At 38.1% G+C, this 24,523-nt stretch overlaps 1 protein-coding gene across 1 annotated transcript in view; it reads right to left on the minus strand.

The window, feature by feature from the left end:
- The window catches only part of LOC126092423 (COMM domain-containing protein 8-like), a 74,474-nt gene that overhangs the window by 3,665 nt on the left and 46,286 nt on the right, over positions 1 to 24,523 (minus strand). Inside the window, exons 2-3 of the mRNA XM_049908014.1 lie at positions 14,552 to 14,713; positions 6,626 to 6,778 (exon numbers count right to left, since the gene is read on the minus strand). Of these exons, the coding sequence (XP_049763971.1) occupies positions 6,626 to 6,778; positions 14,552 to 14,713 (315 nt within the window). The remainder of the gene's footprint in view (positions 1 to 6,625; positions 6,779 to 14,551; positions 14,714 to 24,523) is intronic.

The raw sequence follows: 24,523 nt of genomic DNA on the forward strand, positions 1-24,523 counted from the left end.
CCAAATTCAGTTCTGTTCAATCTCATTTGTTATTTGATCAAACTAACTAATTTTCAACATTCTTCTATAGCATCATATTTCAAAAGCTTTTTATCTGCATTGCCTGTCATGCATGTTTCATTGCCACACAAGGCTACATTCCAAATACCTCCAGTAAAGACTTCCTAACATTTAAAATTAACAAACTCCTCTTTTTCAGAAAAGATTTTCTTGATACTGCCATCTGTATTTTACATCATCAGGTATTTTGCTACTCAAATTCAGTTGCTTCTCCTTTCTTCAAAGGTCTTGTTAATCTTCCTGTACTCGGCATGCTATCTTTCCCCTAGTTAAGTGTGCTTCTACAGCCTCATATTTGTCATCTAGCCATTCGTGCTCAACCATTTTGCATTTTCTGCCAACCTCATTTTTTAGATATATGAAGATGGTATCTGTTCTCTCGGACATGTCCGAAAGAACAGATACCATCTTCATATAGTTAAGGCTAATCGGCCATTGACCTCATCCTCCTGTGCTGGATGCACACCCATTGCTCGAATTCTTACGGGACTCACACAAAGATTGTCTCCTGCGAGTAATGAGTGTAATGCGCAGGGGCACTGTGAATGTAGTGTGTGGACATTAAGTTGAGAATGTGGGCCTCACGGGGAGTGTGCAAGGGATAAATCCCTGCGGTGGCACAGATGGATAGACCATCTGCCATATAAGCAGGAGATCCTGGGTCCGAGTCCCAGTCAGGGGACACATTTTCAACAGTCCCAGTTGATGTATACCAACGCCTTGGCGACAGCTTAGGGTCTTGATTTAATTACCATTTCATTCATTTTTTTAGATGTCTGTATTCCCTTTCACCTGCTTCATTAGCTGTTTCTGTAGTGCCTAAGAAAAAAAAATTGAGTGTGATGTAATATCTTGTATAGACACCTTTTATTAACCTGACACGTTCCACATCATTACGAAGTGTCGTATTCATGATCTATGGAACAAGTACTAATCTAATCTAATCTAATCAACTTTCCCTTACATAATATTGTTACAGTCCATCCTGGATTTTCCGTTGTTTGAAATTCAATATTCCTGAGTTATACAAGGATTTCTGTAAAGCCTTGTCTTTTTATGTATTTGACCCTCTGCTGCCATCACTATTCTATCTCTCAAAGCTACCCATTTGTTTTCTGTGTATTCCTTTCCCCTAGTCCAATGTGGCCTCTTGCTCCTGCTGAAACTGTCAACAACCTCTGGTTCCTTCTATTTATCCTTTTAGCAAGTTCTTAAGTTTTAGTCTACAGTTCATAACCATTAAATTATGTTCAGAGTCCACATTTACTCCTGGAAATGCCTTACAGTCTGAAGCCTGGTTTCAAAATCTCTGTCTTACCATTATACAGGGTGCTCAGAAACTGTGTGAAAGCTTGTAAGGGTGTTGCAGGATAGGTTGTGCTGAGAAATAATTATTACAAAAAAAAATTGATATGTTGTGCCATTTCTGAGTAATTAGCATTGAAGTTAGACGCTCTGGCTGCTGTACATGCCAATTCAAGTGACCCGCTAGAGATGGTGTCGACAAATGTGTTCTTTGTGTGGTTTCATAAAAACGAACAAAAGAACAATACAAAAATTGGTCATGGGCGGCAGCAAAAATCAAATCTGAGCCAAAGGTTGAGCAGTCTCATGTGCTATCATATATTCTGTGAGAACAACTGACACTAATTGTTTCCAGCTAGCCATGTGTATTTGCACAGGCAATGGCCTGACTGGGTAACTTCAGTGCTAATTAACTCAGAAACAGCACAATATATCAAATTTTTTTCTTAACAGTTGTTTCTCAGATGACTACCCAGCAACACCCTCACAAGCTTTTCAGACTTTTTCTGACCATGCTGTATAATCAATAACCTCCGAAGTCCACAGGTCTCTTCCATATACAATACCATCTTTCATGATTCTTACACAAAATGTTGTTGTTGTTGTTGTTGTTGTTTTCAGTCCAGAGACTGGTTTGATGCAGCTCTCCATACTACTCTATCCTGTGCAAGCTTCTTCATCTCCCAGTATCTACTGCAATCTACATCTTCTGAATCTGTTTAGTGTATTCATCTCTTGGACTCCCTCTATGATTTTTACCCTCCACGCTGCCCTCCAATACTAAATTGGTGATCCCTTCTTCTAGTCAAGTTGTGCCACAAATTTCTCTTCTCCCCTATTCTATTCAATACCTCCTCATTAGTTATGTAATCTACCCATCTAATCTTCAGCATTCTTCTGTAGCACCACATTTCGAAAGCTTCTATTCTCTTCTTGTCTTAACTATTTATTGTCCACGTTTCACTTCCATACGTGGCTACACTCCATACAAATATTTTCAGAAACGACTTCCTGACACTTAAATCTATACTCGATGTTAACAAATTTCTCTTCTTCAGAAACACTTTCCTTGCCATTGCCAGTCTACATTTTATATCCTCTCTACTTCGACCATCATCAGTTATTTTGCTCCCCAAATAGCAAAACTCCTTTACTATTTTAAGTGTCTCATTTCCTAATCTAATTCCCGCAGCATCACCCGATTTAATTCGACTACATTCCATTATTCTCGTTTTGCTTTTGTTGATGTTCATCTTATATCCTCCTTTCAGGACCATGTCCATTCCGTTCAGCTGCTCTTCCAGGTCCTTTGCTGTTTGACAGAATTACAATGTCATCAGTGAACCTCAAAGTTTTTATTTCTTCTCCATGGATTTTAATTCCTACTACAAATTTTTCTTTTGTTTCCTTTACTGCTTGCTCAATATACAGATTGAATAACATCAGGGATAGGCTACAACCCTGTCTCACTCCATTCCCAACCACTGCTTCCCTTTCATGCCCCTCGACTCTTATAACTGCCGTCTGGTTTCTGTACAAATTCTAAATAGCCTTTCGCTCCGTGTATTTTACCCCTACCACCTTCAGAATTTTAAAAGAGAGTATTCCAGTCAACATTGTCAAAAGCTTTCTCTAAGTCTACAAATTCTATAAATGTAGGTTTTCCCTTTCCTTAATCTATTTTCTAAGATAAGTCGTAGGGTCAGTATTGCCTCATGTGTTCCAACATTTCTGCGGAATCCAAACTATATTCCCCGAGGTTGGCTTCTACCAGTTCTTCCATTCGTCTGTAAAGGATTCTTGTTAGTAGTTTGCAGCTGTGTCTTACTAAACTGATTGTTCGATAATTTTCACATCTGTCAACACCTGCTTTGTTTCGGATTGGAATTATTATATTCTTCTTGAAGTGTGAGGGTATTTCGCCTGTCTCATACACCTTGCGCACCAGATGGTAGAGCTTTGTCAGGGCTGGCTCTCCCAAGGCTATCAGTAGTTCTACTAACACCAAATGTTAGCTATGATTAAATTATGCTCTGTGCAAAATTCTAAAATGTGGCTTCCTGCTTCATTCCTTTCCCCCCGGTCCATTTGTAATATTTTTCCTTCTATTTTTCCTTTTCCTACTGAATCCTAGTCACTCATTACAATTAAATTTTCATCTCCTTTAACCATCTGAATAATTTACTTTACCTCATCACCCATTCCTTCTACCTCATCCTCATTATCAAAGCTAGTTGGTATCTAAATTTGTACTACTGTGGTGGGTGTTGGCTTTTTTTCTATCTTACCTACAATAATGCATTCACTAGGCTGTTCATAGTAGCTGCCTGTATTTTTATTTTCTTATTCATTATTAGGCATACTTCTGCTTTACCCCTTTATGATTTTGTGTTGATACCTGAGCTGAGCTGACCTGATCTTTTTACAGGTTGAGTAACAGCTCAACAAAACCTCCATAAGACTGCATGTTAACGGGTATTTAATTTTAGCACTTAATTGCAACCTTATACATTGCTCTCATAATGAAACTGAAAGCTTTTTAAATGAAGGCACAATTTTTCCACATACACAGTATATATTTAGATCTCCTTTTCAGGCAACAAAAAGTCTAAATAAATAGGATCTACTGTATTTACTCGAATCTAAGCTACACCTGAAAAATGAGACTCGAAATCAAGAATAAAAAAATTTCCTGAATCTAAGCCACACCTGAAATTTAAGATTCAAAATTCAAGGGGGGAGAAAAGTTTTAGACCGCAGCTCCAAATCGAAACAAAGTTGGTCCATTGTAACACGAGACACAATTTAGGTCAAATGGATGACGATACAGCTACAGTACTTTGGTTCAAGTAGTACGCTTAGCAGTTAAGCTTTACCAGGTAGCCATTGCTATGCGTCAGGTGCTCTGTCCGTATTTATATGGGTACCCTTCCTTTTTCACGTGCTTCGTCTGGTTTGAATCGATCGCTTATTTTGCTTTGATCTGATAAGTGCCGTTCTCTTTGTTATAGGTGTTTATGTCACTCTAAGCTGAAAATGCATTATTGTATGGTGTCATGCACTGTTTGTTGCATTCTGATAATGAGTGCTTATGACTTGTCGCCGCTCTCGCAGCATGGCTTGCTTTTGTGCACACTACCGCCGCTTACAATAAAAAGAACAGAAGAATTGTCTTATTCATTTAAAATCACTTCTAGTGCATGATATCGGCCACACTTTGGCTCACTAAATGCTTTCCTACTACTTGAACATTCAAATAATTTGTGTCTCTGCAGTCACCATCGCCTGACGTAGCTCTCATCAATCCCGTGTCGCAGACCTGCAGCACGATTAAAACTTTGTTCCGCAAAAGAAATAACTCCCCTCTTGAATTTGGCACTAAAATTAAAGCGCTTCATTATGGTTCACTAACACCAACAAGCGCTTCACAAAATTCCACGAAGCAAGAGGTGCCACTACGTGAAATCTTAATGAGCCCCAGCATATCAACTCGTGCAACAATCCAAAAGCCTTGTGCATTGTTGGTATTTTTGTGTAAAGAAACTTAGTTTTGTTGCTACGAATATTTAAAAAGCTGCTACTTTCAAAGATGAACAGTACGGAATTTCTATTTATTTCATTGGATAATGTATGAAAATGAAGTGGTCGAAACTCAGAGGGGAGAAAATAGCTCGTCTTCTACTTTCTTTTTTAATTTATTTATTGACGCAGAGGTTTTGGTACCATAATTTATCTTTGTGCCTGCAAAGCATGCCTGTGTAGCACTACATATATTCAACAGCAGAAGTTAGTTGTGGCAGCACCTACCAACATTTTTTAGAACTTCTGCTTACTTTGCACTCGATTCTAAGCCGCAGGCGGATTTTTGGATTACAAAAACTCGAAAAAAAGTGCGAAAAAATGCCATCTTGATTCTGACTGTGGTGCCTACTATGAAGATGATAGCGTTTTATTTGTACTGTCTTCAGAATCCAGGTGCTGAATCCAAAACCTGCGTTCTCTGCAACCCATGGTGTTGTATGTGTAACAGTGATTGCAACAGTAGAGACGGATCAGCAAGTACTGCAAGTCAACTCCCAGCTCAAGTATCCCACCTTCACCATATAAAAAGCAGCCAGTAATGGATGAAATTCCAGAGGTTTACAGCTTCCTTCACTGGAATGTGTAGTATTACGTCTACTGCAGGTGTGATGAAAATGATCCTCCTCCCCGCCGCCCTCCCCTGCCAAACCCAACCCTGCTACAAGCATTATTATATTAAAGATGATTTTCTGATCTAAAGATTAACATCAAATGAACATTTTATTAGTCACAAATAGAATTTTTCTTTGCAAAAAATTATCACAATATCAGTATAAGTCTCATTTATAACACTGAATAATCTTAATAAACATAACATTCTCATCTGACCTACAAAATACAAACACTGAATTTACCAAAACTAGTCTCGTGATAGTAGTGCCACAAATACATCTTCTAACTTTTATGGAACTATTAACACTGATACAATACTGTCACTACTAGCTATTTTCTTCAATATCATCCTCACCCTCATCTCAAATTTTATCCTGTTCAGTTAGTTAAATCTGCTAACTGTTTCTTTAGCTAAAAGTTGTCATGTTATCAATGTTTCAGTTTGATTCTCTTCTTGCAATTTCCTGCAAAATTTTAGTGCCCATTCTGCTGTGCCAAAAGTACTTATTGCCATTATTAATGCTGATAACACATAAAGTAAGGTGTTTACAGACGTTTAATCACTAAATAGAGAGTGCATTCAGTCTAAACTTCTTAATGAGCTGCACAAAAGTAACGTTCTTCAAAGCACCGTGCACCCTAGAATGAGGTAAATATGAATCTTTTTAATCAAAGGTCATCTTAACGAGTTTATGATTTAAACGTTCATTTTCAGATGGATTTCAGAAATTTGAGACCTCACCTTGTAATCATAGCTATATCACATCCTTGAAATCACATTTTCCATTTCTTACACGAACTGTAGCATCTATTGAGAATTCTGATGTAGCGTTTGGTGCCTAAGAAGAATGATGCTTATTATCTTATTATTTAATTAACTGTACAGCTACATCTTCAGCGCACATGTATCTAAAATTCTGGAAAGCTATATTTGTACCATATGTTATGATTGCGTATATCAGGAACATAATATGTTGCACCACAAAATGAGGCCCTTCAAAACTGGTTATGTTGACTTTTGCACATTTTCAACAAGATAATAGAAAATGTAACTAATAATAGGGACCTTTAGTTTCCAGTCAAAATCCTTCAGTACTGGGCCTGATATGGAAGCTAAATCTGCAATTAAAGTTCTCTTGATATCTTTCCTGTGTATGTCTAAGCAATCTAGAAGACACTTCCGATGGGACGCATCCAACTCTGGTGCATTTGCAAGTACCTGAAATATACAGTCACATTACTCTAAACTCAGTAACTGAAAAAACAGATAATACATAGAACAATGATTGGACATAATATTTAATAATTATCTGCAAGCACTTTAATTTTCCTTTTCTAGATCACAAGCACAAATGTGAATTAATGTTACTGACTACTAGTTCTCAATCTCTACTGCAAAAATTAATGAAAAATGCTAGTGTAAAATTGCAATATTCAAACAAAAATTGTATCAGTTGCTGATGAATGCTCTACAGATCATGACACAGAGGCTCCCCTCGTCATTGGGGGAATACACACTGATGATGTTCTGGCCGCAACATATTGGTTTTGGCTTTATAATTTAGAGAGAGAGTGCACTTTCCAGAATAAACAATGTCACGTAATGAAGCTGAACACATGACGAATGGCAACAGGTTTGTGACAGTGTAAGCATAGAACATCCGAGAGGTACTGCAAATGAATTGTGGAGATTATGGGCGCTCAATGTCGAGGTTATCTGAGCGCAAATGAATTGAATGGACAGGGCATGGACTGTGTCCTCAATGTGTTTTGTAACTGTTGAAGTTCAAGATCTGCTGAGCAGGTGGTTTTCTGACAAAATCTTGTGCTCTGTCAAAGTGGAAATTAGACGGCATTGACCTGCTAAAATCATATCTTTACTTAACATATCTAGGAATGAAGTAAAAAAAGTTTATAAGCAATACCAACAACAGTGAAAGAGAGGCAGTTCGGAGATATGTTAATAGAACAGAGGAGGCGAGTTATAGCGTAGATGCCGATGATGAGGAAGATGTGTGTCTCGAAGGAGTGAATGCAGCAAGAGTAGTGCTAATATCAGCTAACAGTAAAGGTATCAGAAGAAGCAAAGGTTGTATGTATGTGTTGCAGTATGACATAAAGTGACAGTGGCTACAAATACTTCTGTGAATTAAAGTGTAACAAATAATATGGAAATATTGTGTGAGCCAGTGAATTATTGTAATCCTACAGTCTCTGCAACAGTAGCATGTGTAATGTAATTTAGTTTAGCAATAACACATTAATAACTATTAATAAAGTAATATGCAACTATTTAGATGGAAGGAAGATTAAATTTTGACATCCCATTAAGGTCTTTAAGAGACAGAGCACCAGCTCCGATTGGGGAACAATGGAGTAGGGAATCATCCTAGGATTCACCATAAATGATTTACAGAAATTGAGAGAAATGTAAATTTGGATGGCCACATGGGTATTATAATAGTCGCCCATCCCGATTACAAGTCCAGTGTATTACTACAGTGCCACCTCACTCAGCTATAGTATGTTTAATCTTCATAGACTGGAGAGGACTCAAGATTTTTCCAAGTTGCATAGTATTTGTCGAGTTAGTTATAATATAATGTTCAGTGAAACATAGAAAAGTATTATGCAAATGGGATTATGTATATATGGAACTGCTGTGGCTCAAGACATACTGAACCACACACACTAATCAAAGAGCTATTCATGCTGCATGCTCCAAATAGTGTAATTTAGGGGCAACACCTATAGGAAATGTAACTGTAAGTTTAGAAGATTTTTCTATTATAATCAGTCAAACTCAAGACATACTGATGTAACTACAAACCAAAAGGCATGGACCAAATTCCATACAGATATAGATTCTAAACAAAGCTTATCACTTTACATTTTTGTTGTATTAATTCAATTTATTCCAAATTAACTAAGACTGGCATTTTTTAAAACACTTATTCTTGTTGTTGTTGTTGTTGTTGTTGTGGTCTTCAGTCCTGCGACTGGTTTGATGAAGCTCTCCTTGCTACTCTATCCTGTGCAAACTACTTCATCTCCCAGTACCTACTGCAACCTACATCCTTCTGAATTTGCTTAGTGTATTCATCTCTTTGTCTCCCTCTACGATTTTTACCCTCCACACTGCCCTCCAATACTAAATCGGTGATCCCTTGATGCCTCAACGTATGTCCTACCAACCGATCCCTTCTTCTAGTCAGGTTGTGCCACAAACTTCTCTTCTCCCCAATCCTATTCAATACTTCCTCATTAGTTATGTGATCTACCCATCTAATCTTCAGCATTCTTCTGTAGCACCACATTTCAAAAGCTTCTATTCTCTTCTTGTCCAAACTATTTATCATCCATGTTTCACTTCCATACATGGCTACACTCCATACAAATACTTTCAGAAATGACTTCCTGACTCTTAAATCTATACTCGATGTTAACAAATTTCTCTTCTTCAGAAACGCTTTCCTTGCCATTGCCAGTCTACATTTTATATCCTCTCTACTTCGACCGTCATCAGTTATTTTGCTCCCCAAATAGCAAAATTCCTTTACTACTTTAAGTGTCTCATTTCCTAATCTAATTCCCTCAGCATCACCCGACTTAATTCGACTACATTCCATTATCCTCGTTTTGCTTTTGTTGATGTTCATCTTATACCCTCCTTTCAAGACACTATCCATTCCATTCAACTGCTCTTCCAAGTCCTTTGCTGTCTCTGACAGAATTACAATGTCATCGACGAACCTCAAGTTTTTATTTCTTCTCCATGGATTTTAATGCCTACTCAAATTTTCTTTTTGTTTCCTTCACTGCTTGCTCAATATACAGATTGAATAACATCGGGGAGAGACTACAACCCTGTCTCACTCCCTTCCCAACCACTGCTTCCCTTTCATGTCCCTCGACTCTTACAACTGCCATCTGGTTTCTGTACAAATTGTAAATAGCCTTTCGCTCCCTGTATTTTACCCCTGCCACCTTCAGAATTTGAAAGAGCGTATTCCAGTCAACATTGTCAAAAGTTTTCCCTAAGTCTACAAATGCTAGAAACGCAGGTTTTCCTTTTCTTAATCTAGCATCTAAGGTAAGTCGTAGGGTCAGTATTGCCTCACGTGTTCCAACATTTCTATGGAATCCAAACTCCCCGTGGTCGGCTTCTACTAGTATTTCCATTCGTCTGTAAAGAACCCGCGTTAGTATTTTGTAGCCGTGACTTATTAAACTGATAGTTCGGTAATTTTCACATTTGTCAACACCTGCTTTCTTTGGGATTGGAATTATTATATTCTTCTTGAAGTCTGAGGGTATTTCGCCTGTCTCATACATCTTGCTCACCAGATGGTAGAGTTTCATCAGGACTGGCTCTCCCAAGGCCGTCAGTAGTTCTAATGGAATTTTGTCTACTCCCGGGGCCTTGTTTCGACTCAGGTCTTTCAGTGCTCTGTCAAACTCTTCACACAGTATTATATCTCTCATTTCATCTTAATCTACATCCTCTTCCATTTCCATAATATTGTCCTCAAGTACATCTCCCTTGTATAGACCCTCTATATACTCATTCCACCTTTCTGCTTTCCCTTCTTTGCTTAGAACTGGGTTTCCATCTGAGCTTTTGATATTCATACAAGTGGTTCTCTTTTCTGCAGAGGTCTCTTTAATTTTCCTGTAGGCTGTATCTTTCTTACCCCTAGTGAGATAAGCCTCTACATCCTTACATTTGTCCTCTAGCTATGCCTGCTTAGCCATTTTGCACTTCCTGTCGATCTCATTTTTGAGACGTTTGTATTCCTTTTTGCCTGCTTCATTTACTGCATTTTTATATTTTCTCCTTTCATCAGTTAAATTCAGTATTTCTTCTGTCATCCAAGGATTTCTACTAGCCCTCGTCTATTCTTATTCTTAAGGTATCAATTAAAGAAAAAACATTATGCAGAGGATAATGCCTGTATCAAGCATATTGTAGGACCTGCTTCAGACAAGCAGAAAGCCAGGTTCTTACAAATCAATAAATAAATAAAATATGACAAGACAGGATACACAGTGACAGCGAGCTGTTACTTTCAGAAATCAACTATCGGACACTACTGCTAAAGGCCAGAGGAATCTATTGCATTTTCTGCATAGTGAGTATAAAAATTAAAGATATTTTATGATAATTCTGTTCTACCTTACATTATTCCTGATCAATTTTACAGACAAATACGCAATTGATTTTAGCTGCATTATTCTAGCAAAGCATACCTTAAAAACAAAAGAAAGTGAATGTATGAAAATATAAGACGAATTTCATCCATGAGAACACGATGTGAGGTACAGTTTCTGTCACCCTGTGGTTCTATTAAATGAATAATGAAAATAAGGATATCATCATCATCATCATCATCATCATCATCCTCCTCCTCCTCCTCCTCCTCACCATGACCACCATCATCCTCCTCATCCTCATCGTCAGCAAACTGACATCCACCAGTGGATGACTGCTTTAGACGTTTCATTTATGGTATTCAGACAGGGTTGCCAGGATTTTTTAAACCAAAGTCAGGATCTTTTTCAAACATGATACTTTTAAACTAAACAAAATCGGGATTTTTAACACTTGTCCTTAATGTCAGTTTCACATCAGTGAGACACACTAAGCTGAGAGGCATACAATACGGTGAGCGTTATAGCTAATCATCTTTACCTTTATGAAGCCATGAGTAAGTCTTACACTGTTTGTCATTAAAATTGGTTTCCAATTTCACTTTCTGCTTCTTTTTCGGCACTGATACTTCATTAGTTTTGCTGACTGTGAATCTGGTTGTAAATATGCTTTACCGTCAGTAGCAATAACCATCTGTTATGGTCAGTTTCTGAGTCACTACTGAGTTTGATGTAAGGTAGAAGACTGCATGCCCTGCCCCCCACATTCACCATCACTGTGCAGGCAGCTGCTTCAGCAGGCAGAAGTCAGAGATAAAAATTGATTAAATGATGTTCGCAATTGCCCTATGAAGTTTAAATACAAAATTGTAACTGCAACAAATACGTATGCTTATCACAAGGAAAGGAAACACTTGAAATAGAGTGAAGTACAACACACAGTAACAAAGGAAACAAGAATGGTTACCTGACACAGTGCAGTCACAATAAGTAATATTGGCTGGAGCCAAAAACAAATGACTGTCTTCTACTGATTGAGGATTATTTGTCCTAAATTGGCATTTGATCACTGTCATACAGTAATTCAGGTCTAAGGAGCTGATTGGCCAAATTAAAAATGAGATTCTTAATAGCAGCTGAGTGCAAATCTTTCAGGACAAAGGGCTGTATTTTTAAGTTCAGTTACATTTACAAAAATGGCTCCTAACTTGTATAATAAACAGACTATATTGTATGAAATATAATCCACCCTGCTGTAATCATGAATTTTATGTATCCTGACAAGGTTTAATCGTGAGTCACATTTTCAACAGAAAAATCAGGACAATTCCGCCCAGATCTGGGTACGTGGCAATCCTGTCTTCAGCTACCCATTCTATTATGTCGTCCTCGTGGCCTTCTCTATCTCCCCACCTCCCCGAGCAACCATCACATTCTGAATGGTTTTCGTGAAATGGTCCATCATATCACACTGCCATAAATCAGCTGGTACGACCAAATACCAGTTGTATGACTACTACTTAATTTGTACTATTTTCTTTTTATAATTTGTCAACTATATATTATTTTAATCTCATTATAATTGACTTTGAGCCTAATTTTAAAAATTAAAGCATGTTCATCCATTGATTGCTGAAGTTTATCTGTACTGAAGACAAAAAGTACAATGTCATCAACAAAATTAAAGTGGCTGATATATTTAACTCATAATAGGGATACTGTAAACTAAATACTGAGACTTAAGTTCTGTAATTGAGTTTCTGCAGAGAAAACAAAAAAAAACTGATTGTATAAAGCCAATAACAATCTTAACAGGGTATTGCCATATTGCTCTATCAAACATGTTCACGTGTAGAAATACTGGCAATTTCGAAATTTGCAGCTGAACACTCATCTATCCCCTTCATCCCTCATCCATAAGAAGGCCTTCCTTTTCTTCTCCTGCTATTACCACACAAATCTTTGATCTTACATATAATGTAGCTCATCTTATAGCAAAACTAAGTCATCCATGTTATTTCAGAGGGGGTATAGATAATTTTTTGTTATTTGAAATCCAGGAAGAAGGTTTGCAGGCTTCAGTTCCCGTGTCACCAATAGAACCACGAGAATATTTACCTAGTTCAAAGGAAATTGGAAACGGTACTTAATTTTTTTCTGCAAGAAGTCTCATTCTGCATTTGCACAATACATTAATCACTTCCCTGAGGGTTTTATGACCTTCCCTTTTACACTTCAAACTTTAACAGAGATGGTAATTACAGAAATACTAGTATCATTACTTATGGTCTAATAATTCGTACATTCCTCAATATTTTCTTGAGGTGGAAGTTTCTCAACTTTCAGCAATATGATGTGACTACATCAACAAAGAGAACATTTATATTGGGATTGTGTGATTAAAAAGACAGTTGATATATACATCTTTGATGGTGAGAATGAGAACACACTATATCAGTATAAGAAAAACAGTAAACATATCTGGTTAGAGCCACATTAAATAGTTGCGTCAAACTATACAACAACAGGTACATGTTGCTATAAAGCATACCAAGACATCTCATTTTCCTTTTACTGGACCGATGAAAAATATGCATGTGGAAAATGTGACTTTAATTAGGAATAACATAAAGAGCATCTACTGTGCCTGGGTTTTCTGGAATTTATGTGCAGATATGAGAGAGAAAAATGTGGGCACAGTGCACAAAGCAACTATGGATGTGTAATTTGGACTGGCCAGTGAGGGGTCACTTGCACTTTGCATTCGAGTTTTGGGGGTGCTGTCGACTCCGAAGAAGAAAGAGGCCTGAGACAATAGTCAAGCACTAACGAAAAATGAATGTTGTTAAACAGACTCTACGCTGCACTATCTCGAGTTAAGTATGAACTTCTGGTTTTGGTCAAACACTGAAGTATCATGTATAAACATGTTGTCTTAAAAACTTTGTTAATTATCAGTTGTTCTAAGTTGAGAACTTATCTGAATATAGAAGAATTATGGAAACCATGTTTTGTGATTTCATAGTAGCTGTTTAAATGTGAAAGCTCTCTTATAGCTCTCTGCAATTGGAAAAGAAGTCAGCGGTCAAATACATGGCACTGCATAGCAAGACCACAACATTGAGAGGAAACAAGACTGCAACCTGGAAATTTGGAAAAGAAGGTAACTATAGTTATCAGGAACAAATAAAGACCTGGCATCTCACAATAAGGCAATCACTTAAAATCAACCCACAACAAGAAAAACACTTCAAGCTTCGTAGAAATAGTATAGAATTTCTGGTATTACTTAGTGCTCAAATATCATATTTAATAACAACTTTATAATAAAATCCACAATTAACCAAGCATTTAAAATATATTCCCGTAGTGACATTTTCGTATCATGGTTTAAAGTAAGCAATTGTCTTCCCAAAAACCTACCTGCATGTTCCAGAACACTACTATCTGTTATATGTTTGGAATAAGTTCACTCACAGAGCAAACTTGTTCCCAACAGTTGTTATCTTATGAAAGTTTAAGATTCTATCAGTTTTACAGAATATAAAAAAATAAAGAATACCGACTTGTGCGATCAAAAAATCATGAAAAATATGTATTTTTTTAAAAAAAAGATTAATTTTATTGGCTTTTTGTAGCAAAAAATACAGCCAATATTCTGAAGTTCTTCAGTCCAACTATGACTAATGAGATGATCCTTGCAATACACAAGGAAAAAGGAATATATGCAAATGCATTAGTGAAAAACAATATTCAAGTGAAATTCAGAAGTCTTGCATGAAAGTTAGTATGCTTAGAACTAAAAATGTAAAACATATTCCATTTTTTTACACAATTTTACCATTTCATTTCCAAGTGAATTACCAACAACTTCTGAAAATAATTTCTTTATTTCATTACAGATACAACTGTGTTCTTCTGCTGTCCAGTCAGTTGATGCCTTAACAGCTTCATATTTCATTGCATTTCTGCCACATAGCTCATCTGCACAGGAATGAAGGACCTGAAAATCATATATGTATTAATATCGAATTAACAAACAATGTAGAAAAAGACAGATTGCTACTTACCGTAAAGAAGACACATAAGTTGTGGACAGGCACAATTAAAAGACAATATTAGAAAAGGAATGTTGCTACTCACCATATAGCAGAGATGCTGAGTCGCGATAGGCACAACAAAAAGATTCACACAATTATAGCTTTCGGCCATTAAGGCCTTTGTCAGAAGTAGCCCCTACTGGGAGCAGGGGTTATGTAAGGATGGATGAGTATATTTTGTAGGTTCGGTGGATGGTGGAATACCACTGTAGGAGGGGTGGGAAGGATAGTGGGCAGGACATAACCCCTGTAATAGACCTAGATGCAAGACCTGTCCCATACATCCTCCTACCACCACCTACTCCAGTCCGGTCACTAACATCACCTATCTTATCAAAGGCAGAGCTACCTGTGAAACCAGTCATGTGATTTACAAGCTAAGCTGCCACCACTGTGCTGCATTCTATGTAGGCATGACAACCAACAAGCTGTCTGTCCACATGAATGGTCACCAATAAAGTGTGGCCAAAAAACAAGTGGACCACCCTGTTGCTGAACACACTGCCAAACATGATATCCCTCATCTCAATGACTGCTTCACAGCCTGTGCCGTATGGATTCTCCACACCAACACCAGTTTTTCTGAATTGCGTAGGTGGGAACTTTCCCTGCAATACATCCCCATAACCCTCCTGGCCTCAGCCTTCATTAGTCACTGTCCTCACCCATCCACCTGTTCCCATTCCAGCACTACACAGCCGTCATTTCACCACCACACCCAGTCTTTCAATTTCTCTCCTTTCTGCTAATTACCCCCCCCCCCCTTCTCTCCTGCCATCCATCTAAACTGCAGCATTTCACTGTCTGCCACCCCAACCATCCTATCCCTCCCTCCCTCTGCCCCAGCCTCCTCCTTACCCCCACCCAGTCGCCACTCCTATCATGCACTGGTGTTGCTGCTCGCAGTGTGGTTTCAGTTGTCTGAGACTGCAGACGTGTGCAAGTTGCGTTTGCATTTGTGTGTGTGTGTGTGTGTGTGTGTGTGTGTGTGTGTGTGTGCTATTATTGTGTGAATCTCTTTGTTCTGCCTATCGCGACTCAGCGTCTCCGCTATATGGTGAGTAGCAACTTTCCTTCTCTAATATTGTTACATTCCATCCTAGATTTTCCATTGTTTGACAATTAAAAGACACTTGCATAAAGCTTTTGGCCACTGTCTTCATCAGATACGAGAAACAGACATCATTTAAGTACAGAAGCAAGCACAACTCATGCACACGTGACCGCCAACTCCAGCAGCTTAGTCCGAGCTTCTAGAGTTGGCAGTAATGTGTGCATGAGGTGTGCTTGCTTGTGTATATGAGTAGTGTGTGTTTCTCTTATCTGCTGAAGGCTGTGGCTGAAAGCTTTGTGTGTCTTTTAATTGTGTCTGCCTTCAACTTAATGTCTTTTTTCGTACATTGTTGATATTCCTACCTGGAGTTTCTATTGTTTGAATTACCAGACAGCTTTACATGTACAAAATGTGTCCAAAAAGTTTGTTAAATTGATCACTATACAAACAAAGTGTGTATCATGAGCAGATGAATGCACATGGACGCACATGCTAAGAAGCAACAGCTCATGCTGAATGCACAGGCTGAAGCTGATTTGTCAGTTGCAGCCAGATGAACATATTGAATGTGAAGATTGAAGTTTCATGCTGTACAGTGAAAAACTATGATGAAGATACATGTGTCAGAAGTCATGATGAATAGACTCATTCTGAGCACTAAACATCTTTGTCTTCAGTGCCCATATGACCATTTGTTCAATCACAAGGTGAAGCCAAGAGTAGCTATTCCCGGAATGGGCTAACTGCAGTATACCTGTAAGTGTGCATTTACAACACCATTTTATTCACTCTAATGCTTGGAATAGTGTTCCCATTCAGTTGCCCAAACTGATATAGTATTTTTCATGTGGAAGTTATGATGTCCAGTTGATTTTGCAATCATCTGAAGGAACATGAATTGGAAACATTAGGAAGAGGCATCCAAAATGTCAGAATTATGGCCTTGCAGACACTCTGAGACTAGTGGACAGTGTTCAAGAAGCTTCTGAAAATAAGGGAGTTGATACTGCAACATCCACTGAACGGATTAATGAGAAACATTTTACTGAGTTTGTAAACAATGTTTAAATATTCTAGTTAGTCAGTGGCATGTTCTATGAATCACAATTGCATACCCTTGCTAAGGAGTGGAAAGAGTCAGATTTACAATTATAGTATGCTTTCTCAGTGAAAAATGTGGCAACATATTGGTCATATACATTACTTTCTTAAGCATAAATCATTGTGCAAAGAGAGAAAGATAAAAAAAGTAGCTTGACATTCAAGTCTCGAGGGAAACATTCCACGTGGGAAAAAAATATATATATAAAAAAAAAAGATGCTTTAACTTACCAAATGAGAAAGCGCTGGTATGTTGATAAACACAATAAAATAAAAAAATAAAAAACACACAAACACACACAAATATTCAAGCTTTCGCAAACCCATGGTTGCTTCATCAGGAAAGAGGGAAGGAGAGGGAAAGACAAAAGGATGTGGGTTTTACGGGAGAGGGTAAGGAATAATTCCAATCCCGGGAGTGGAAAGACTTACCTTAGGGGGGAAAAAAGGACAGGTATACACTCGAGCACACACACACACACACACACACACGCACACGGATGGATGTTTGTCAATATGGCCAACTCTACATTCTGAATTTTTTCCTACCTGTGAGAAGAGATGGTTGCAAATAGGAACTTTTATGAATTGTGAATCACATGCAGTATTCTCTTCACCATAATAATAATATGAATATAAACGTTCTGCCACGTATTGTTTCGTGTTTACTGCTATCTCATTTAAATCCTGTCTGCCTAATAAACTACGAAACTAGAGTCAGACAACAGCAAACGCGGAAGAATATACATATCATGTCATGTTTATATTCATATTATTCTTATGCCTAATAGTGATAAAGTCAGAAATGAAGCACGGCAATTGACTAGATTTTTAAATCTAAGATGACTCCAATTTCTGGGCAGAATGTAATGTACTAAAGAGGCGCCCACAAAAATTTTCAAACGGAGAAAAATTTTCGCTAAACTCTCGTTCAGAACATCATCTATCATACGCAGTCTATTATTTGGTTCTTGTTGATCATTATCAAAGACAGCAGCAGTGTAAGTAACAACAAATAGCAGTCTCTTGCCGACAGGCCGTAAAAATGGCTCTGAGCACTATGGGACTTAACATCTGTGGTCATCAGTCCCCCAGAACTTAGAACTACTTAAACCTAACTAACCTAAGGACACCACACACATCCATGCCCGAGGCAGAATTCGAACCTGCGACCGGAGCGGTCACGCGGTTCCAGACTGAGCGCCTAGACCGCACGGCCACACCGGCCGGTGACAGGCCGTAAACACTATTATCAGAATGCAACAAACAATGCATGACACAGTACAGTAATGCATTTTCAGCTTAGAGTGAAGTAAACACCTATAACAAAGAGAATGGCACTTCTCAGATCAAAGAAAAATAAGCAATCAATTCAAATCAGATGAAGCACGCGAAAAAGGAAGGGTATCCGTATAAATATGGATGGATTGCCTGACGCTTAGCAATGGCTACCTGGTAAATCTTAACTGCTAAGCTTACGACTCGAACCAAACTACTGTAGCTGTATCGTCATTCATGCGACCTTAATTGTGTCTCATATTACAATGGACCAACTTTGTTTCGATTTGGAGGTGCGGCCTAAAACTTTTCTCTCCCCTTGAATTTTGAGTCCAAATTTCAGGTGCGGCTTAGATTCGGGAAATTTTTATTTCCTTGATTTCGAGTCTCATTTTTTAGGTGTGGCTTAGATTCGAGTAAATATGGTATATTTACACATTAATTTGCAATGCAAAAGTAAAATGACTCGTTCCATATCATTATGATGTATTATGTGAACGATCCAGAGAACATTCTAGCTATAAGGCCAGGGCTTATGCAGTACTGAATTTCATATACTGTATTTTATCAGAGAACCAATTTTAATTTTTCTAGAAACCTTGTGTTCTGGGCTACTTCTTCTGACAAAACTTATCACAGCTTATTTCTGAAGTAAACTATAGATGGACTCACTGGCTCCTTGTACATTTTAGATAAAATGATAAAGTCAATTGCCACCAACGGAGATATAAAACTTGGCCTGTGCAGTGTATGCGTATAACTTTTCTTGAGGTGCTGGTAGGGGTGTTACTGCTGTGAAAAAGCTGGCTGGAAGCCCAACCAAAGAGAAATTTCCTCCGTGGTTGCCGAGCCCTTGCACAAGAGCTCTTAGTACAAGAGAAGTATGCCATTATTCCATGTGCTTATCCCTTTAAAAGAAGGTTGTATACATGGAAGAATCCCGGGGATACTAAAAGGTATCAGATAGATTATATAATGGTAAGACAGAGATTTAGGAAGGTTTTAAAATGTAAGACATTTCCGGGGGCAGATGTGGACTCTGACTACAATCTATTGGTTATGAACTGCAGATTAAAATTGAAGAAACTGCAAAAAGGTGGGAATTTAAGGAGATGGGACCTGGATAAACTGACTAAACCAGAGGTTGTACAGAGTCTCAGGGAGAGCATAAGGGAACAATTGACAGCAGTGGGGGAAAGAAGTACAGTAGAAGAAGAATGGGTAGCTCAGAGGGATGTAGTAGTGAAGGCAGCAGAGGATCAAGTAGGTAAAAAGATGAGGGCTAGTAGAAATCCTTGGGTAACAGAAGAAATATTGAATTTAATTAATGAAAGGAGGAAACATAAAAACGCAGTAAATGAAGCAGGCAAAAAGGAATACAAACGTCTCAAAAACGAGATTGACTGGAAGTGCAAAATGGCTAAGCAGGGATGGCTAGAGGACAAATGTAAGGATGTAGATGCTTATCTCACTAGGGGTAAGATAGATACTGCCTACAGGAGAATTAAAGACACCTGTGGAGAAAAGAGAACCACTCATATGAATATCAAGAGCTCAGATGGAAACCCAGTTCTAAGCAAAGAAGGGAAAGCAGAAAGTTGGAAGGAGAATATAGAGGGTCTACACAAGGGCGATGTACTTGAGGACAATATTACAGAAATGGAAGAGAATGTAGATGAAGATGAAATAGGAGATACGATATTGCGTGAAGAGTTTGACAGAGCACTAAAAGACCTGAGCCGAAACAAGGCCCCGGGAGTAGACAACATTCCATTAGAACTACTGACGGCCTTGGGAGAGCCAGTCCTGACAAAACTCAACCATCTGGTTAGCAAGATGTATGAGACAGGCGAAATACCCTCACACTTCAAGAAGAATATAATAATTCCAATCCTAAATAAAGCAGGTGTTGACAAATGTGAAAATTACCGAACGATCAGTTTAATAAGTCACGGCTGCAAAATACTAACGCGGATTCTTTACAGACGAATGGTAGAACTAGTAGAAGCCGACCTCGGGAAGATCAGTTTGGATTCCGTAGAAATGTTGGAACACGTGAGGCAATACTGACCTTACGACTTACCTTAGATGCTAGATTAAGAAAAGGCAAACCTATGTCTCTAGCATTTGTAGACTAGGAGAAAGCTTTTGACAATGTTGACTGGAATACGCTCTATCAAATTCTGAAGGTGGCAGGGGTAAAATACAGGGAGTGAAAGGCTATTTACAATTTGTACAGAAACCAGATGGCAGTTATAAGAGTCGAGGGACATGAAAGGGAAGCAGTGGTTGGGAAGGGAGTGAGACATGGTTGTAGAAATAAAAACTTTGAGGTTTGCCGATGACTTTGTAATTCTGTCAGAGACAGCAAAGGACTTGGAAGAGCAGTTGAAAGGAATGGACAGTGTCTTGAAAGGAGGATATAAGATGAACATCAACAAAAGCAAAATGAGGATAATGGAATGTAGTTGAATTAAGTTGGGTGATGCTGAGGGAATTAGATTAGGAAATGAGACACTTAAAGTAGTAAAGGAGTTTTGCTATTTGGGGAGCAAAATAACTGATGATGGTCAAAGTAGAGAAGGTATAAAATGTAGACTGGCAATGGCAAGGAAAGCGTTTCTGAAGAAGAGAAATTTGTTAACATCGAGTATAGATTTAAGTGTCAGGAAGTCTTTTCTGAAAGTATTTGTATGGAGTGTAGCCATGTATGGAAGTGAAACATGGACGATAAATAGTTTGGACAGGAAGAGAATAGAAACTTTCGAAATGTGGTGCTACAGAAGAATGCTGAAGATTAGATGGGTAGATCACATAACTAATGAGGAGGTATTGAGTAGAATTGGGGAGGAGAGGAGTTTGTGGCACAACGTGACTAGAAGAAGGGATCGGTTGGTAGGACATACGTTGAGGCATCAAGGGATCACCGATTTAGTATTGGAGGGCAGTGTGGAGGGTAAAAATCGTAGAGGGAGACCAAGAGATGAATACACTAAGCAGATTCAGAAGGATGTAGGTTGCAGTAGGTACTGGGAGATGAAGAAACTTGCACAGGATAGGGTAGCATGGAGAGCTGCATCAAACCAGTCTCAGGACTGAAGACCACAACAACAATCCCTTTAAACCCTTCTCTATTTTGTCATGATTAGTTTTATTTTTTCATCTAGATTGTAAATATTTTTTGTGATCAAGACAGAAAAATAACACAAGTATTCTACAGTATCACTGCATTCTCCATTGACTATACTGACATTTCTAATAATTGTCATTGCTTCAGTGTGAGGCATGGAGGTCAAGTTTGTGTTCGTTCACAGGAACAAGAACTGCCAACTCCTATATTGAGTTTGGCATGCACATGCAGTGACTTGATCTGGGTGCCAGTATACTAACTTAGTTAATTATAGGCTCATGATGAACTATAAATCCTACATTTTCACACAGATCTCTCCTTTTTGCAACTCACAATAATATGATGTTTTTCAGGACAACAGGTTATTTTACATGATATTACTGTGCACGAATATGAATATTTTATGCCTTTCATCAGAGGGCTGAAACAAATTTGAAGTAGGTCTAGAGCACTAATAAAAAATAGAGAACATAGTGTACAGTTAATATGTTGTCAGCATTAAAGCACTAACCATTTTTAAGTGTTGACTGCAATCCAACATATTGGGTTACAGATTCCTCAGTGTAAGAACAGAAAACATTGATCACAGTCGTATTTGACTTGGCTCAAACTGGAGAGAAATCTTAGTTTTACCATCTAATGGTAGATCAATACTGTTGTTATGACAACATTCAAATACCAGACTACATGTGCCATGACAGCTGAAGTGCATGGCAGTAATTGGTTAGTAACTGATGATTATTGTGATAATGATGACTTGGAAGAGAGAGGTTGAAATGATAAATGAGTGGTCTCAAACCCTTAGTGGCCACAAGGGGCTCTGAACTTCCAGGGTTTGTTCCTTTTAGATGCCTCGAGGCTACAGGTGGTCCAGTTTCGAAACATACTACAGGAAAGATAAATATTGGTAACTACTGTCTTGCATCACTGGAGGAATTGTGGGACAGCTGCTTCACGGGCAAAACAGAAATCTTAATGAAAAATGGGGTGTAAAACACTCACCAAAAAGCTATGTTCTGAAGCAGGTGCAGCTTATGTATCTTGTTTGAATTGGTGTGGGCCTGCTCGGGACAAGCATACTCCAAATTTAAACGATATCAGTTGAAACAACAATTCGCAGTTATTACCCAATACAACTGTGAGACACTAGTGTTAGGTTTGTTCTACGAAGCTTTTGCTAAATATGACCAACTCTACAAGAGTTGAACATAAGAAACTTTTTTAATTCTTCCAACTGTTAATTTAAATCCAACTGAGATCACAGCATGAGCAGTGAATATTATGAACAAACATTATATTATTTTTACACACCCAACCAACTTTTAATAACCAGAAAACAATTTATTGGGGAATGGGCCTCATGATGGGAGTAACAGAAAATAACATAAATGGCAGGGAAACACAAAATCTGGGAATGTAAAAACATGAAGTATTTCATGTTTTAAGAGGTGGTAATATGGACCAAACCAAGTAAACGCAGTCTCTAAAATGCATATCTTAAGAGCTATTAACACTTGTTGATCTTCACTACTGTGAATCACATCTCTTCTACTGCAGGCTCTACACTGTTTCAAATGACTTACAGACTGCGGTAAACATATGACAACACATTCCCCATTATGTGTGGTCTGATACAAATCCACACACAGTTGAAGATGAAAGGCATCAGTGCCAATTTTCATTGACTTTATGTCCTACAACAGTGAACAATCGCACATTCTACTGTGTATAGAAGCACTCTTCAATAATACAAAATCAGTATCTCACTGTGCAGTCAGTGGTTGCTGTTTGTGATAATCATGAGAGAGCATTTCAGAACTAATCCAGGCTTTCTGTTATATGTTTCTCCTGAGCTGAGACCACGTTAGTTTACAAAACAGGTAAGATCTTTTCTATTTGTGATTGGAAAACTCTGTAACTTAGCAATATACATGCCTGTAACCTATTAAATTCTCATTAATATCAGACCAATAAGTTTCTACTTATAAGGTGAACAATTCCTAGTGAGAATGCCCAAAACTTGAATTGTCTTCTGTTCTGTATGCCCAAGATAGTTGCTGATTAAACTGTAAGTATTTTGCTACACTGTTCATCTTGTGTAACATCTGATATGTCTGTTCATTAGGATAATTAATTCCCTTCAGATTGTATATGTTTGTGTCATTTGTTTTGTGCAGATTGTGAATTCAAATTGTACATATTCAATCAACTCATAAAAAAAAGAAAATCCAGGAGAGGTGAAAGCTGTAGCAGCTGTAGTGGCTTTCTGACATAACGAAGAATAGCAGTTGATGTTGGCAGGAGTGTCGAAATGCATCCACAACCAACCTGGAGTTTTTCAGACAGTGCGTGATTATCTATGATGTTGGACAGACATGTCTTACTGTAAGCGGAGACCTTATCGAGCACCTCCAGTAATGATGGCTCACAAGTCACAGCATAAGGAGACAGGACGACTTACAAAATTTCTGTTTGGTGTGATGATGAATGGCAGTTTGCTCTAAATCTAAAAAAAATGTAAGTTAATGCATATGAGCAGGAAAAAAATCTTTGAACACAGTATTAGTGCTGTGCTATTTGACACAGCCACATTGACTAAATATCTGGGTGTAACATTGTGAAACAATTTGAAGTGGAATAAGCATGTAAGGATGGTAGCAAGTAACGTGAATGGTCGACTTGGGTTTATTGGCAGAATTTTACAAAAAGCTTAGATCATCTATAAAGAAGACCATGTATAGAACACTAGTTCGACCCATTGCTGAATGTTACTCGAGTGTTTGGGATCCCAGTAGGTTGGATTGAGGGAAGGCACTGAAGCACTTCAGTGGTGTGCTGCTAGATTTGTTACCGGTAGATTTGATCAACATGCAATTATCGAGGACATGTTTTCCAAACTCAAATGAGAATTGCGAAACACTACTATGAAAATTTAGACAATGGGCACTTCCATCTGACTGTAGAATGATTTGATTGCTGCCAATGTACATTCCTCTTAAAGAGTGTGAAGACTAGATAACAGAACCAGGACTTGTATGGAGGCACAGATAGTCATTTTCTCCTTGCTCCATTTGCAGGCAAAAGATGAAAGGAAATAAGGTACCCTCCACTATGCACCATATGGTGGTTGTGGAGTATGTAGATGTGGAA

The sequence above is a fragment of the Schistocerca cancellata genome, chromosome 7, assembly GCF_023864275.1.
Source record: "Schistocerca cancellata isolate TAMUIC-IGC-003103 chromosome 7, iqSchCanc2.1, whole genome shotgun sequence".
Taxonomy (NCBI): domain Eukaryota; kingdom Metazoa; phylum Arthropoda; class Insecta; order Orthoptera; family Acrididae; genus Schistocerca; species Schistocerca cancellata.